The sequence below is a fragment of the Phalacrocorax carbo genome, chromosome 2 (genome assembly GCF_963921805.1).
Source record: "Phalacrocorax carbo chromosome 2, bPhaCar2.1, whole genome shotgun sequence".
NCBI classification, from domain to species: Eukaryota; Metazoa; Chordata; class Aves; order Suliformes; family Phalacrocoracidae; genus Phalacrocorax; species Phalacrocorax carbo.
The window spans coordinates 122,691,015-122,709,584 of NC_087514.1; the positions used below are offsets into that span (position 1 = coordinate 122,691,015).

At 39.8% G+C, this 18,570-nt stretch overlaps 1 protein-coding gene across 1 annotated transcript in view; it reads left to right on the forward strand.

Annotated features, from left to right (window-relative positions):
* OSBPL10 (oxysterol binding protein like 10) overlaps window positions 1-18,570 on the forward strand; it is a 121,909-nt gene that overhangs the window by 85,092 nt on the left and 18,247 nt on the right. The window contains exon 7 of the mRNA XM_064444220.1: window positions 14,692-14,838. Coding sequence (XP_064300290.1) covers window positions 14,692-14,838 — 147 coding nt within the window. The remainder of the gene's footprint in view (window positions 1-14,691; window positions 14,839-18,570) is intronic.

The window sequence follows — 18,570 nt, forward strand, 5'->3', positions numbered from 1 at the left end:
TATAATTTTGAAATTCCTTTCAAGAAATGCTGAAATTGATTGGTTTTAAAACATTGAGTCTTATAATAAATTCAGTTGTAATAAACTAGGTGCCTAATTAGAATAAAGGTGTGAATCACTTCCATGTGTGAACTACTATTCCAGTTCAAGTAATTGTCATTTTGGGTGTCAGAATCCCCCTTCTGAGCTGACAAAATGTAACTGCAGGCCAAATGCTTCCCCTGGCAGCCAAATACAAATTGCAAACAGGCTGTTCTTATGCAGGATCTGGGAGGGAAGGAATAATTTTCTTTTGATCTAACAGTTTAGTTAAGAATTATTACAAAATTCATGCTGTAACTACATCTGCGATTTAGCTCTCTTGATGTAATTTTTCTGCCTTAAAATGCCATGCCAGCTGATTCTTTCCATTCTGTGGATCTGGTATCGATGCAGGCGCTCTGCTTTCCTGTCCCTAACTTTCCCTTGCTTGTGCACATGAGGAACTGTACACATGCTCCATATGGAAGTGTCTTTTTAAAAGGATTGAAGTTTTAGCTCGGTAGGATTGAGGCTTTAGCTCTGATTATCTAACTGCTAAACCAGGTTTTAATTGTGATAGTGATTGCAAGGGCAATCAAGTCCAGGTTATTAAAGACATTTCAGTCCCCTAGATGATCTGAACCTTGATGTTTTCAACTGTAAGAGGGCACTGTGCTATTTACAGGAGGTACTGAATTGTTTAGTTCTTAATTTTAAAAGATAGTGTTTTTGTTCAGTCTCTTCAGGTGATAGTCACATTCTAACTGTAGGTTAGTATACATCCTAATGTGATACTGCATCCATTACAGAGGATGTAATAGCCTTTAGAGCTATTACAGAATGTGTTAGAGATGCTAAGAAATAATTTTAAAAGTGCTCTTGCAATTTTAGAAGCTAAGCTAGATACAAGAAATGGATTCTGATTCAGTATTACCTTTTCTTTATATATCTGCACCTCAGCAGACTTGCCTGGGACTGTGGATTGTTTCTTAGTGTAAATTTTTCCTAGTATTTCCTAGTTCCTTTTTGTACTTGATATAAATCTGTGTATTTGATGTTGGGAGATCAGCTTAGCCATGAACATCCAGTGCTACACACAAGTGCTGCAATGGAAAAAGAACAGAGCAGGGTGGGAAAGTAACATTTGCAGTATTACAGAGAGTTCCTTTTCGCTGTTTAGTGCAGACGTTACAAGATTTCTGAATGTGCTTTGCTTTTTACCAGCTCCATGATTAAGTACTTTTTGGGTCGAAGAGCACAGTAAATGGCCTGTAATGACTTGGATAGATAAATTAATCTCTAGGCAAAGATGGTACCAGTTAATCCATTTGCTAGCAGACCATCTAAAAAATGAAATCTGAGATAATCAATTGAAGGTATACATAAGGATAATCAAGGGAAGGTATATTTAATGACTAAACGTACCATTACACTAAAAGTAGAATTAAATGACCCTAAGCCTGCTACAGCAGCACTGACAATAACTAAGATAATCTACCTAATTTTGATTTTATTTTTGTGCTAGCTTTCTGGAATAGTTACTCTGTCAGCAAACAATCTCTAGTAAAATTGTTTACGCAAATAATTAATAAAAATTGAGCTCCAGCCAAAGCCATTGCATTTTGTTGCATGTATTCCAGCTGCTATCTATATAATATTTCAGAGTATATTCTACTTAAATATGAAGCTTTAATACAAAATTTGCATCCATTTTGAATAAACATGAGGCTCTGATTCATGTGGCATTCGATAATTACTAGTGAAATGCAGTGGAAACTAATCATTGGAATATGAAGAAGTCAGGTTCCCTTGCACTAAGGCTTAAAAATTGAGTTAAAATGGATCAATTGCTTACTCTGTTAATTATAAAACCTGTGCCCTGTGCAAAACGAACTCTGAAGCCAATGTTAATTTTATTTCAGGATTGTGCTCTAACTGATTTGGTGTGTGCCAATTGATTTGCTTTGTGCTGTCAGTTTTATTTCTTAGTATGTTTATTTATGTGGGTTTGGCAGTACTGCCCATTAATAAGCTTACCCATCTCATTAAGACTGTCAATAACTTCGCTAGACTTTAGTAAGTGGGTCTGAACTCTTCTACCATGAGTGTTTGTCTCAGGTTGGAATTGCTTTATCATTCTTAGTGAGGGGTCATCGAAACTGGCTTCAGCTGTTCATCTGGTCTTGCTAGAAAACACATAGGGTTTTCTACTTGTAGTGATGGATTCTTGTGATTTTTTTACTTGAAAAGACCTGAATGTGGAAACAGCTGGGATGAAATCATTGAATTATAAAACTTTGTCTCAGTGGAGGAGTTGGAAGGAGAAGATGAAAGAGGGATTCTTCTACATTATAGTGTAGAGAGACTGCACAGTCATCTTCACAGTCTGAGATGGACCAAGCAATTTGTGAGGCTGAGAACAAATCTTAGAAGCTTTTCAAGTAGACACTTCCACTGGCCTCAAGAAGTTAGCTGTATAAAAGGTGACAATCTTCTAGGCTCAATTTGTTTCACATATACATTCACATTCACATATACATTGAATACATTTACATTCACATATACATTGAATAGTCTCCTGGTATGATCTACAAAAATTTACTTTTCTCAAAAATTTACTTTTCTTGAGCCTGTCTTTTTGTTTTGTTTTAAATTTTCTGGGTGTCAGCAATGAGAATCTGTATAGCGGATGGGACGAGAAACTGCAGGAAGAGTCAGGATGGTTTAATAAGCATATTGCCTTGAGGAAAGATCGTTAATACTGCTTATATTAACATGTCTTTACCATTTCTCTCCTCTTATAAATGTGCTGGGATGTGTTACTGCATACAAGAAATAGCACTGGGAGAACTGGATTTACATATAGATGAGTATTGCAAGACCAGATGAGTGCAAAGGATTAATTTGTAGTGGTCCATCTTTTCGTGCCCTCTTTGCATATGTGAATGGTATATTATTGACTAACATAATAGCATTTTTCTGCCATAAATTTGCGTAGTTAGCGTACAAAGTGACATAAAAGAGAAGTGAATTACAGCTGGCTGAATGGTGTCTGTTCTGTTACTTCCTACCTTTTCAGGTACTGGGCTTTGCAAGCAGAATCATTATGGAATCACAGAGTACTCCAGGTTGAAAGGGGCCTCTGGAGGTCCTGCAGCTTAATACTCTGCTCAAAGCAGAGCTAAGCAGGTCATCTTGCCCAGGGTCCTGTCCAGTCAAGTCTTGAACACTTCCAGCAACAGAGGTCTCACAACCTCTCTGCACAAACTGTTGCAGTTTTTCTAGGGATTTTATCGATGGGAGCAAAGGTTTGAGTACGATGCCTTTCCTTATCAGTGTGCTGTACGGTCTGGTGGGCGACTAAAATCGCCTGCTGGGTTCCTTACCAAAAAGCGTTTGTCTTTCCTTTGTTTGTGGGAGTATGAGGCACGTTGCTCCTAGTTCTTCAGGTTTCTCCCCAAATATCCCATTCTAGAGAGGATCTCTTTTAATACAGGAGGATGTCTAGAGAGTATATTCTTCTGCCATACTTCCCTCCATGTTAGACTCCCTCACCAACCTGCAGCTCAGTGCAGTCTTTTGTCTTTAGCTCCCCAAAAGATACAAGCATGTGACTTTCAGACCCCTCACGATCTCTAAACTCCTGCCTGACCAGTGATGGGAATCTGTCCTGCTGCACTGTGTGGTTTGTAAGCTTGTAAATTCTGAGTAACTTGGATAGTGTCAGAAGCTGTATTTGTAGCCATCTTGCTTCTAAAAAATTTGAGTCTCAAAACAAAACTGAGTATCTTTCAGGACATTGTTCTTCACTAGTATCTGTGTTACATTAGGAGTAGTTTTGTTAAAATTGTTTATGATGCAATACTATATTTCTTGTGGTTTTCGGTTGGCATAAAATTTACATGTTGTCATTCGTGCTAGCGTTCAAGGTTTTTTGCTTCAATTTAGGACGAGTCCATGGGGTTTTCTCTTTGCACATTTTCTATAGTCTCATGTTGCTGTTCCTTTCTGATGATACCAGTGATGGAAAATATTTATTCGCAGTTCTTACTCAATTTATGCAATACTGCAAAGTTCTCTTGTGTTTTAGGATTCAGATTAAACATGGCTGTACTTCAGTAGCCCTCATTTCATGAAAGATGCTCACAAGATGTGTGGACTGGTGCTGGTACTTAATCTTTTCCTGTGAAGTCTGTGCTTGGGAATTAGTTGCTTTTCATCTGATTTTCAGAACTGACTACCTTAGGTTTATGAAAACTGAAATTTGCAAGGGGAGTTGTCTTACAAAGAAGATACTAACATGTGGGGAAAAAATTGTCCAACAAACATTATTTGGTGTGTAACAAGATTATATGCTGTAGGTAACCCAAATGAGGATCTCTGTTTAAAGGATAAGTCACTCATTGATTCTTTATTCTTAAACATAATAACTTTCATGGTTAGTTTCTAATACTTTTTCTGAAGGCTTACACAGGCTGTCCTGCAACATAAACATAAGATGCCCCTTGTTTCACATTACATGCATTTTTTTCCTATTCTTTAAACAACAAACCAACCCTTTTTCTTCTTAAATCTCCTACATTATCTGGTCCTCATCACTCCTATGTTATTATTTTTACCCCTAAATGTGGTCACAGGTCAAGGTTAAATGTATCTGCAGTGTAGGAAAAGGAAGCTTTCTGAGCTTGTTCTTTAGAATGGAAAGACTTCTCTTCCCAGAGATACTGCTGCAAAACAGTAACAATAAAGCATTAGTAAAGCTCTCAAAAGAGTAAATATCTGGATAATGTGCTTGCCTCCAGTGGCCTGGCAGATTGGTTTTGTTGGGAAGGAAGAAGATTGCAGACCTAGTTGTCACCTAAGATACGGGTTTTGTGATTATCTTTGCTTGCATCGTGTATATATCAGCCTGTCTGTATTCATGAATTATTAGTACCACCATGCATTTCTGCATTGCTTGCTTGCTTTGCAGTGAAGGAATGATCTCCTAAAGAGAGCTAGGTATGACTTGGTTCAGTAGATGACTCTGCTGTTATGTGTTGTATCCAATTAATCTTGTGTGATAGACAGATTGCTCACATTGCCACGCTTTGATACTTGCACTTGTCCCTAGCTGGAGAGATTTTCTGAACATCCAGTGTGTTTAGCATATTCAATTAAAAAACCCCAAACAACAAACCACAAAATACATACAAATTATCCATACACGACAACATGAGATGTTTAAATTGTTGATAATCCTAGCTTGAAGAATTTTATTTTCTCTGGAGACCTGAATTACCAAATACAAATAACAAATTTGGTAAGAAATTAATTTCTGGGCACTTTATAGACATTCTTTCCTGAAGCAAGCTTTTTCTACCAAATATTATATAGTTTGACCTATCAGTGATGAGTGATGTATCCAGGATTACATAAAAGCTTTGACCCCACTTTCTCACACCCCAAACCCAGATGCAGCAGTTACTTATCTGTCCAGACAGATATGCCTGGATTATTTTTCTTGGTTTATGTAGTTTAAGGTAAGTAGAAAATCTGCCTATTATGCCATTTTTCCTTCATCTGGTTGTATGAAGGAGAAACTGTCTTACCGATTGGGTCAGTATGTGGATGACAGTAGCAAAGCAAAAAGGAAGTGATATTTTTGCTTGCGTAGCATTGTTGTGTACAGGGGATAGTGTGCTCACTTTTTAATTGTAAAATCCTTCTCATTTGATTGTTATCCTCTGTTGCTTGCTTTGATATTTTAGAAGTTACCTTTAATTTTGGTTCATCCTTGTTATATGTAAGCTATAATGATTGAATGCTAGGAAAAGTGTGACTGTGGGTTTGTGTGTTTTGGGGTTTTGGGGGCTGGGTTCCACCTTGAGGTGGTAGACTTTTTGCATATTAATACTACAGTGAAAATTTTCCCAGCAATTAAAGCAAAAGCTACTGACAAAGGCAGTAGAGGAGACAGCTCCTATGAAATATTGAGAGTAAATGAAGAAAATCAGCTGAGCTGCCTCTTTTGCTACCTTTAAGAAACCTTTTTCAGCATGTAGTAATATTTGCTTTCTAAATTCTTTATTTAAGCTCTGCTTTGGTTCTGAGGTCATTAAGTGTCTTTTTAAAAATAACCAAACCTTGAACACTGGGGAGCCCTAAGTCTCTTGAAAGTCACTGGACCTTTAGTATCCAGGTGCCCATGTTACAGTGGATGTATGGGATATTGGTGTGTTTGAGGTTTTATCTTTGGTGTACTCTTTCTTTGCAATGATCAGTCACAGGGCTACCAGGAGCAAAGCATAAATAAGACTACAGTAAGATGGAGGCCAGGGCTCAAGCAATGACTTGAGTTCACTCTACAGCCCTCTCTTTTCCCTTCCTTTGCTTACATTGTGTAATGCTGTGGTGGTAAATTTGAGAAGAGTATTTTCTATCTTGTTTTATTTGAACTTATTTGAAGAGTAGAGAAGCTTATATAAAAAGATACAAGAGGTTGTTGAATAAAAGAAAAAAGTGCCGCTACCTTATAGTTAAGCTTAAAGCTGCTGATCTGTAAAAATGACAATGCATTTGGAAGTCAGAGGAGTGCATGGATGATGATGATTTCAGTCTTTACAGTGGGTTTGAAGTAAATGTGTTTGTGTTTTTGTTGTTTTGTTTCAAGATTTAGATTGAGGTAAATGACATTTTCTATTTCACTTCAATTTTTTATATTCTGATTTTTCTATATGGGAATTACTCATCCTTTCACAGCTGCATTGGGTTTGCATGGGATGGTTATGGTAGCAGGGGGGCTACAGGGGTGGCTTCTATGAGAAGCTGCTAGAACCTTCCTCTATGTCTGACAGATCTTGGAGCCAGCTGGCTCCAAGATGGACCCGCCACTGGCCAAGGCTGAGCTCATCAGCGATGGTGGTAGCACCTCTGGGATAACAGATTTAAGAAAGGGGAAATAACTGTGGTGCAGCAGCAGCCGGGAGAGAGGAGTGAGAATTCATGAGAGAAACAACCCTGCAGACACCAAGGTCAAGTGAAGAAGGAGGGGGAGGAGGTGTTCCAGGTGTCAGAGCAGAGATTCCCCTGCAGCCCGTGGTGAAGACCGTGGTGAGGCAGGCTGTCCACCTGCAGCCCATGGAGGTCAATGGTGCAGCAGATATCAACTTGCAGCCCATGGAGGGGCCCACGCTGGGCGGAGCAGGTGGATGCCCGAAGGAGGCTGTGACCCTGTGGGAAGCCCATGCTGGAGCAGGCTCCTGGTAGGACCTGTGGCCCCATGGAGAGAGGAGCCCACGCTGGAACAGGCTTGCTGACAGGACTTGTGACCCTGTGGGGGACCCATGCTAGAGCAGCCTGTTCCTGAAGGACTGCGCCCCATGGAAGGGACCCATACTGGAGGAGTTAATGAAGAACTGCAGCCTGTGGGAAGGACCCACATTGAAGAAGTTTGTGGAGGACTGTCTTCTGTGGGAGGGAGCGCACACTGGAGCAGGGGAAGAGTGTGAGGAGTCCTTCCCATGAGGAGGAAGGAGCAGCAGAAACAAGGTGTGATGAGTTGACAACCACCCCTATTCCCTGTCCCCTTGTGCCGCTGCGGGGAGGAGGTAGAGAATTTGGGAGTAAAGTTGAGCGTGGGAAGAAGGGAGAGTTGTGGGGAAGGTGGTTTTTAAGATTTGGTTTTATTTCTCATTATCATACTCTGATTTTATTGGTAATAAATGAAGTTAATTTCCCCAAGTCAAGTCTGTTTTGCCTGTGACAGCATGCTAGTATGCTAGTCTGTATATAAAATAGTTTAATAAGTACAATTTACTGGACAAGGTACATTCAAGATTCAAATCACTGCTAATGAGGGATGGTTGCAGTAAGCTTGCATGTTTTTCTATCAGGTGCATGCCACATCTGGTAGTAAATGCAATTAAGTATTTTGAAGGTGTACATGCTGGAAGAAGAGCAGAGAAGTGACACATGCAAGTTAATGCAAGCTTGTTGATGATGATACAGTGACAAGCCCTGCAATAAGCTAACAGCTCATTATACATTACTACTTTTGGGGTATTCTTACTGTATCCACTTTAGAAAGAGAATTCTAACTTGGGATTGAGAGTGGTGAAAATCTTATGGAGCCAATTTGTCACATTAGTGTAAATGTGCTAAAGCTCTGTGACCTTACAGAGTTATATTTAATCTTACACCCACAGAAAACCTGTTTGCGAGCTCTCAAGTTACACAAGTGCAAGTGTAAATGATGCTTGCAAGCCTATATCATGAACGAAGGGAACCTGAAAATCCAAATGAGGCTTTTGACTTTTATATGCGCTAGTAAAACTAATTGTAATTAGATGACTGTACAGAAAACATGACAATCCTTGCCTAGTTTGAAAATGGTCATTCTATTTAATGTTGCTTCCGAACAATCCCTGCAAGTAATTTATTCCGTCTTTCTCTCAATGCAGAAATGTTTCATGCAGTGTTGTTTTAGTATCTTTTGCAATTTGTTTGAATGTAGAAAGAGTTAAGGACTACTTCCCTTGGAATATTATTAAATGATGTCTTTTTGTCTGGATGTTTTAAGTTCCTAAGATTCATCCTCTTGCTCCTGACTACAGTCCTTTTTGTACTACATAAAAACTTTTCCATGCCTTAATGCAAACTCTTAGAATATTTTTGGTGTAATTATATGAATAATTGTCTTATGAGTCCTATACAAGTCTTCAGTGTGTCCCTGCCAGGATACATATGGTCTCTGCTTACTGCTATGATGGAGAAAAGGCTGAGTTACGCAATGCTGCCTTTGCCTCAGTCTTTACTGATGACATCAGCCTTCAGGAATTCTAGGCCTCTGAGATCAGAGGGAAAGTCTGGAGGAATACTTACCCTTGGTGGAGGAGGAACAGGTTAGGCAGCACTTACGCTGCGCATACATAACTCCATGGGGCCTGATGGAATGCATCTGTGAGTGTGGAGGGAGTTGACTTAAGTCGTTGCAAGGCTAACATCTATTGTCTTTAAAGTGTCATGGTGTTTGGGAGAGGTTCATGAAGACTGGAAGAAAGCAGATGTCACTCCTATCTTCAAGAAAGGCAAGAAGGAACATCTGGTGATGTTCTGGTAACATCTGGGGAGCTGCAGGTTGGTCAGCCTCTCCTTGATCCCCGGAAAGGTGGCAGAGCAACTAACCCTGGAAAGCATGTCCAAACACATGAAGGACAAGAAGGTGCTCAGGAATAGTCAGCAAAGATTTACAAAAGGGAAATCATGCTTAACCAACATGATAGCACTCTACAATGAAGTGATGAGTTTGGTGCATGTGGGGAGAGCAGTGGATGATGATTGCTTTGACCTTGGTAAGGTTTTTGATGCTGTCTTGTGTTACATCCTTACAGACACACTGACAGAGTATGGATTAGATAAGTGGGCAGCGAGGTGGGTGAAAAACTGTCTGAATCGCCAGGCCCACAGGGTTCTGATCAGTGGTACAAGGTCTAGTTAGAGGCCAGTCACTAAGTGGTATACCCCAGTGGTCAATACTGGGGCTGGTACTGTTCAACATCTTCATTAATGACCTGGACAATGGGGCAGAGTGTACCCTCAGCAAGTCTGTAGCTAACAAAAAGACCTGGGAGGAGTGGCTGATGAGCCAGAGGGTTGTGGTTCCATGGAGAGGGACCTTGACAGGCTGGACAGAGAGGAATCTCATCAAGTTCAACACAGGGAAATGCGAAGTCCTGCATCCGGGGATATCTGAGGGTAAGCCCCTGCTCCTGTACAGGCTAGGGCCAACTGGCTGGAAAGCAGCTTTCGCAGGGACAACCTTGGGGTGCTGGTAGACAGCAAACTGACCATGAACCAGCAGTGCACCCTCGTGGAGAAGGCGGCCTAACAGCATCCTAGGCTGCTTTAGGAAGAACGTTGCCAGTGGATCGGGATCCTTCCCCTCTCCGTGGCACAGGTGAGACCACATCTGTGGTGCTGTGGCCGGTTCTGGGCTCTCCAGCGCAAGAGAGGCATGAGTAAGTCCATGCACATGTCCACAAAGATGATGAAGGTTCTGGAGCATCCTTCAAGTGAGGAGAAGGTGAGAGAGCTGGGCCTGTTCAGCCTGGAGGAGAGAAGGCTTGGGGGGATTTTATTAATGTATATAAATACCTGATGGGAGTGAGCGAAGAACAGGGAGCCAGTGACAGGGCAAGAGGCACAGTGGGCACATGAAAATCAATCTGAACATCAGAAAACACTTTTTTTTCTGTAAATAAAGTTGAACACTGGAACAGGTTGCCCAGAGAGGTTGTAGAGTCTGCACCCTTGGAGATATTCAAGAAGAGAAGACTGAGGGGGATCTTATCAATACTTGTAAATATCTAAAGGGTGGGTGTCAAGAGGATGGGGCTGGACTCTTTTCAGTGATCCTCAACGACAGGATAAGGGGCAATGGGCACAAACTGGAACACAGGAAGTTCCACCTGAAACTGAGGAAAAACAACTTTCCTGTGAGGGTGCCAGAGCAGGGGAACAGGCTGCCCAGGGAGGTTGTGGAGTCTCCTTCCCTGGAGACATTCAAAACTGGCCTGGACACAGCCCTGTGCCCCCCTGCTCTGGGTGTCCCTGCTCAAGCAGGGGGAGTTGGATGAGATGATCTCCAGAGGTCCCTTCCAACCCCTACCATTCTGTGATTCAAAAGCTAGCTGGACTTGGTCCTCGGCAACTGGTTCTAGGTGTCAAGGTTCTAGGTGCAGGGCAAGATAATCTCAAGAGGTCCATTCCAACCTAAATGATACAGTGATTCTGTATATTCCCCTCTCTCCCCACAACAAATAAGCACAATGAAATCCGTGTCATAATTGACAGTACTGTTGCATGATATGGTTTGGGCAGTATGTTGGAAAACCAAGCTCTGAGCCTTATAACTGAACTAATTATCAAAAAACTGATTTCCTGCACAGCCATTAATATGAAAAATTAACTTGTGGAAGAAGATTTGGAAGAACAGAGGCAGTTTTGCGCTTTGACAGGAATGAAGCTTTTAACTCTCTGATTCTATCCCAGGCTTCTTGAAATGTCCTTCCCAAAGATACTTTTTTAAAATGCAGAATGTTTCCTTCACAATTTCTTTCCCTTACAGGTTTCATCTGTTAAAAAAGAATCAGCATGTTTTCTGATGAAGACTGCTGACTAGAATATCTGTTTCATATCCCAGCAGATGACCTCTCTAAATTAATTGATCCCAGTTCTAATGAAGTGACCTGTTTAAATTAGATCCCTGCCAGCGTGTGTTTTCACATATTCAGCCTTTAAACTTTGAAGTTAATCCCTTCATGGGATTTCTAGAAGTGATCTATGGTTTTCCATTCAGAGTCTTCTGAAAAATGTTGGTGCTTCAGCCCAGTGTTGGAAACTCATTTTGATTAAAATGATTTTAAATGTAAGCCTCTTTTTGTTGCTTGTTTGTAACTGGTGCAGTATTTGATTCTTGGGGTTAGCACCCAAGCCTAGCTGCGCTGTTCATTCCCAGGCTGAGCTGTGCACAGCTCAGTACCTTTTACATTATGCTCTGACCACCCAGGAATGGAGCAAATCACTGCTTTTCGAGTTCAGCTATTCAGTTATATTTTATTGGAGGGGAATGTACACCTGTGTCTGATAATTCAGAAAAGCTGCCGTTAAAGGATAATCACTCAGCGTAATCTTTTGCATTCTACTGAATGCTTACACATTGGTTGCTACCAAACTACATACTATTTCTGTGAAAAGAAAAAGAATTAAAAACCTGATTGGATTTTTATGACCCTTTAAAGATACAGTAGCTTTCTGTTTTGTGGCTCTGTGTCCACACAAGCTGTATTGTGCTTACATGTTGGGTTGTTTTTTTTTTTAAGAAAATACGCATTGCTTAAAAAAGAAATGTCTATTTTCTGTGCTCTTAAAGAGTAATTCATTAATTACTTAGCTAATGAGAAGAGAGGAAAATACAGAAAGGATGTTGCTTACTGAAGATGGCTGCTGTTCAGTTCCTGTGACATAAATTGTAAACTGCTACTTAAGTTCTTATTTTCTTGGAAAGTGAGAAAAGGTGCAGATAACTGATGTCATTCTACATGTGCTAAATGTCGCTAGTATGTTGATAACTCTAATAGCAGAGTTGTGGGGTTTTTGGTGCCCTTGCACCTTGCTCTTAAAATAGGGGATAGTTAAGATAATTAAAATTGTAGTCCTTATTGCAGAATGATCATTAAACATGCTTGATCCTAATGTTACATTGTACTTATCCTCCCTGATGAGCAGAAAGTCTTTCATTTAAATCAACGTGAACACTATTTTCCTGAGCACCTAAACTGTTTATAGGATTGCTTGCCCTCACTGTGCGCTATTTGTAGAGTAGTAATGAGAGGCAGGTTCTATTTGTTCGTAACATTTCAAAAGGCATGGAAAACCTAATACCTACTTCAGCAGGAAAGAAAAAAGGATTTTTGTCCTTGGCTGAATGTGCAATCTTCAGAAGAAAAAGAAAATTCTTGACATATGATTTAGTCTGTGTACTTGTTGATGTGTAATTTGTTTATTTTCTGATGCTGTTAGCAACTAAAGGTTATGCAGCTGTTACATGTTCACCTCAAAGCTTTGTTACCTGCTAGCATGTTCTCTGCGTATCACACTTGTGCACACTCAGGCACGCTTGTTCCCCCTCCCTCCTGGCCCCCACCTAGAGGACAGCCCACCCGGATATCCTTTGGGAAACAGCAGCGCCGTTTCCCAGTTGGAGCTGTGTGCAATTAAACTCACTGAGCTCAATGCCATGTGACTAGAAACACAAGGAGGAGATTGACATCTGGTGCACAGTCTCCAACTTGTCAGATAGCCAAAAAAAATAAAAGGGGGTGGGAGTGAAGAGGGGAGGTTCCCTTGCTTTTTTTCTAGGGCTGTTAATTCCTGCTGGAGCTTGTGTGCCGCGAGCTCGGTTTATGGCAGTTACGGAAGTAGCAGTTCTTATTCGGTAGCTCAGTGCTCTCAATGAGGTCAAGCTGGATCAAGGGGAAACCTCCTGTGGAAGCATCTACTGTAAGTTCTGATATTGCTTTTTCCACGGTTCATCCAAATGAGTTGTAGCTTGTACAACTGAGCCAGGCTTCAGTGCTTTATGTCTCCCTAACTGATAATTTTGTATGAGGTTGTTGGGTTTTATGTTAATTGGACTTGTCAGTAAGGCATCAGTTGAGTACTAATGCTGTGCATTTTAGGTGGAAAGGGCTTATTCTATTATTTTGTGAGGGAGTGGGAAGAATAAAGTGTGGTTTTGTCCTTTTGAAAAGCTCCAAGCTGTTGAGGTTACAGCTCACCAGATTCTGTTTTATGTAATCTACATATTCTATTTTCTAAGTAAAGTAACTGTGAAGTGTCTTTCAAATGTCCTTGGATTTCACTAAATAGCTATTCTTCTGGGAATAGTGACTTAAACATTTCCCCCGCCCCTTTTTTTTTTCTTAAAAAAAAAAAAAAAGAGAGAAAGAAAACACTTTATTGAAATCTTGGAAACATCTGTAGTATCTAAATTTCAGAGACACTCTAATGTGATCATTCAGAAATATATATTTGAAACCTAATTCTGAATATCAGGTGCTTTTAATGAAACTTTTCCTTTGCAGAGACTTTCACACTGAGATGAAAAATTTCTCATTTTATGTAACAAACGAAGTTTCTGCAAAAATGCTATTTAGCATGAAAGAATACTAACTTTTTGCAGGTGGTGGTGTCTCATTTACAACATAGAAACCTTGAGGAATATTGAAATGCTGGGCCATAGATTTTTCAGCTATATAAGCCAAATATTTTTTTAAAGTACAGAAAAACAATATATATCAGTAAGGCTTGCAGAGTGGTTTCAGTGGACTCAACAAAATACCACCTGTTTGGATTATTGTTAGTAATATATTGTAAAACCTGAGGGGACGTAAAGTATCACAAATCATTATCACTTTCTGCTGTAAAGCTCATCTTGAAAGGAGATGGCATGATGTCTCTCTCTTGATCTTCAGCTGGTACGTCGGGAAACTGGGCAGTATTGGCATTATTGTGCTGTGAAGCAGTGTAATGTTGCAAGTGTCATAAAGACTTGTGGCATTGCCTTACCCCCTGAAAATCTAATCACACCCCCCCGCCCCCCCAAGGAGTGCACTTTAATTATATCTTCTTTTTGTATTCTTCAGTTAATAGTCTTGACTTTCTTAGATATCAGTTTGGAAGTTGGATAGAGGAAAGGAAGAAACAGTGTGAAATCAGGTCATGCAACATCTAGGTGTGAAGTATGAATATTTGCTGGAGAGATTTATGAAACAAACTCCTGAAGACTCATTTTCAACTGTACTTCTATTTAATAAATAGAAGGTCTGTTTTTTTTTTAATATGCTGTGACCTTTGGCATCACTGCAATATAAATATGAAACATATGAAATGATAATGTGTAAATTAGCATCTGACACTTACCACTCTTGTTCTGAGGATAGGATCAAAATGCTCTATGAAGCCATCACTGGATTTTTTAAAAATTTTATTTTAAATTTGTATCTTTTCTTGGTTTTAACAGAGGCTGTCTTTGGTTCCGTTGAGACAGCTCAATTTTTGAGCATATATAGTGGAAAAAGACCATACTGTATCTTTTTGTCCAGATGGTGATGTTTCTTTTCATTTCAGCATTCAGCTTCTGAGTTGATCCTAGTTGAAGATGAAATGACAGATACTGAAGATAATGAAGAGGAGGATTTAGGTGTCATGGATGATCAACGTAGTGTAATTCTCCATCTCATCTCTCAGCTCAAACTTGGCATGGACCTTACCAGGGTATGGACACTGTATCTCTTTTATAATCATTCATTCTTTTTTTCTCCTTCTCATCCTTCTGTGTGCGTGTGTGTGCAAGCACGTGCATGAGATTCCTGTGAGCATGTTTTGCCCCCATGGGCAATGAAGTTTGCCCCTTCATAAAGGCGTGGTTCCAGAGAGCTGTGGAGTGCTGTCTCCTGCTAGGCAGGCTTTCACATGAAGTGACCACATCAGGTATTTTAGAGAGGGGAAGACATGGTTGGGGGGGAAGGGAAAGGGAAAAGAAGAAGCAAAAAACCTCTCAAGCCTCTGCCTTTTTTTTTTTTTTGGTAAGTCTTTCAAAGCAACTGTATGTTGTGTATGTATCCCACATGTATGTTAAGTCAGGGTGCACTGAGTGAGGAACCATGATGTCAGTTTTATGGGTGAAGGTATGTGCTCAAGTTACTGCTTTGTGGATTGGATTCCATTTAATTACTTGGCAGCTGCAAAAAAACCACAATGGTAAAGAAATTACAGTCTTCAATGTATCACTGTTCTTGTCTGTGCTAAGCAGCTCACCAGTTTAACCTTCTGTGCATCCTTCTGGTCCTGGAACCAGTATTGTTAATTGGTTATCCATACTGATATGATCAGAGAAGTTATGGTGTCTGAGAAATTTTCCCTAAGTCCTTAGAGTTTTGGAAATGAGGTAGGTGTTCTGGAAGCAGGGAATGCCTGTTATTGAATAGTCTATATTCCAGTGAAACCTTCTCATGGGACTTAATAATCAAGTGAATGTTTGTGAAGATATGGAATACACTTCACCTCCACAAAGGTTTTCTACTTAAAAAAAAAAAAAAGGCAAATGAACCCCCTGGAACCCAGTTCACAAATAAGAAGAGCTCATTCTGATGTACTCCCTCCACAAATAAAAAATAAGTTTGGAATGACCAGAGGGTTACCCTTGTGCATGAAGTAGTTATGCAGGAGATTCTTCTCATGGGCATTTTGATATTCTGAAGAGTTCATCTGCTTTCCTGCTCATCTTACGTACTAATCAAAGTCTATTTTTACTATCACTTTCTTGCAAAATATGGCTTTCTCAATATAGTATTTTCTGCTTCCTATGGAACAATTGACAGTATTTAAAGAGACTTATATTTTTTAACACTGAGCAATCGCATGATCTGTTGCTAAGTATAGCTATTGAATAGCTGCATGGAAATTAATGTTTTGTTCTAAATAGAGCAAAAGTTTTATCATTTCATTTGTGAATAATTTATACCTGTCACTTAGTATCTCTGGGGTTAGGTACAGTTCATTTTGGTTTTTTCTTACATTCCCCAATTTTTCATAGCTCTTCCTCTTTTCTGTGTTGGTTTGCTAAGGCTGTCTCAGTCCATAATGTTTAAACTAGGCTAAGATTCCTTATCTGTTGTTCTTGTGTCTACAAAACATTTTGTCTTTGGTAATGAAAAAGATTTTTCTTCCCTGATTTCCAGCCTCATCTTTTTGTCACAGCAGAGGCAAAAACCCCAAAGACACAAAATCAATGTAAATAAGAGAAATTCCTGTAAATAAGAGAAATATAGACACTTAGGAAGGTAAATCTATATGATAACCTACTTCTCACATAATGTTCTCAGAGCACAGTTTTTGAGGATAGTGATTAATATTATCAGATCTATAATATGGCAAAATATTAGCGTGCATGAATGTGTGTATATCATACCCACAGTCAGAAAAGAGGAACAGGCATATGGCAGAGTTAGATCTATCTCTAGTCTGTGTGATGCACGAATACACATATGATGAGTATTAATGAGACATGCCACATGTGCACATCACTTTTCTGACCGTTTTGAGGATTAAAAAAAAATACATGACAAGACAGCTGGCTGCTTTTTTTTTATTAACTTTGCTTCCTGACATGAGGCCCTTGAGGCCACAGGCGTGTAATGATAAAGCTTGGTTTGTTGGATGTACCTCTTATCATTTTTCATTATTCCTCTGAAAATCAATTTTCAGATAGCCTTGATGCTAGTCAGCTTCTGCTGGAAGGGGTCGTGGCACAGTAGTTGCTAATATCAGAGGATGTTCTATATGTTTCCATTTTCCTGTGCCTTCTTCCCTAGGGTTGTTTATTTGGCTCATTTTGTGAGCTATGGATTGTAACATGATACACACATGAATAAAGAGCTCTTCTGAGCCGTTGGTGGCTCTTGGGTCTGGATGCATAATCATTACCTTCATGCACCATATCAGAGGAACAGCATCTTTTCCTACGGGGTGCTTGCTTATGTTGGCCTTGCCTGTGTTGACATGAATTTTCCACAGTGATGATAGCCACGTTTAATGTTGCAGTGGTGCTTCCCTTTTGAAATGTGTCATGCTGCCATGCCTTCTAATGAGGAGTTAAACAGTAAAAATCTACTGTGAAGGAAAACACCCACAATGAAGTATTAAATCTGCATGGGGATTTGCTAGAAGAGGCTAGGCTCTGTGGTGGCCAAATAGACTTCAGTAGCTGCTAGAGAGAGTTGGGTGGGGAGCAGTTCACAGCAGCAGAACATAGTACAAAACTAATGCCTTGGGCCTGGGCGAGGACCTTAAACCTCGTTTAAGATTGGAATTGCTGGGGAAAAATAAGTTTCTAAATTGGTTGTTATTTGGACTTTTAAAAAAATGAAAAATAAATAGCAACAAAAATCACTAGTAGCCTGATAAATGTGGTGGCAAATGGTATCTAATGGATTGAAATTAATGCTAACAGTTTGTACAGATGGGTGAGGACTGCCCCGCATTCCCTTACATTCACTATACAATTAATATTTGCTAAAAATAAAGGGTTGCCATTCTGAGTGAAAGGGCGGCCAGTAATTCTGCAGAATATCAACCTGTTGTAAATGAACATTGTAGTACGTTCATGATGTCGTGAGTTTTTAATTTGTTTGTCAGTGTACTTTCACATTGTAATACTGAAATATAAGTGGGATGAAAAATAGCCCACAGTGACACAGATGACAGTGGAAAACTTTTGTACCTCTAGGAGGAGGACATCTCAGCATGGGGTGTCTGGTCCGATTTCTGAAGAAAGTAGGGAATGGTGCTGACACCCATGTTTTGCCTCACAGGAGATAGTAGGGGGGATGGATATCTCTGTCCTTAAGAAGTCGTGCTCTTACTTTTCTCAGTTGCATTCAGATCTAATTAAGTATAGGTGACTTCAATGATAAAGCTTTGAACCAATGCCCTCTTTTGAACCGCAATGAAAAGGGAAGAATGCCTCTTAAACCGCTACCATTTTGCATGAAGCCTGAGAGAGAAATAAGAACAGAGATTATTCTAACATTTTAGAACGCCATCAGGAGATTTTTTTGCTTCAGACTTCAGCAACTTGGTATTTATTCTAGAGAGATTCTTTTGTCCATTTGGTCATCATGCTGGCTTTTTCTCAGAGGAAAAAATGGGGCTGTTTTGACATTTTATGCAAACACAAAAACAAAAATTGTAGTCCAAAACCAATATAAAGAACATAGGTCCAAAGTCTGTTTTTCTGGACAGTTCATTCTGCTTGGCTGCAGAAGAGTTGAAACCTCATTGCTTTGGAAGCTAGAATAGTAATACAGGTACATGACAGTCCAATGGTGGCAAGAAGAATGCCATACACTTCCAAATTAGTTTATTTCTATTGTGTATATTTCTGCAGAAATCAAGACAGGGCCAATTTTTTTTTTTTTTAAAAAGACTGGTGTGATTTTTCACAGG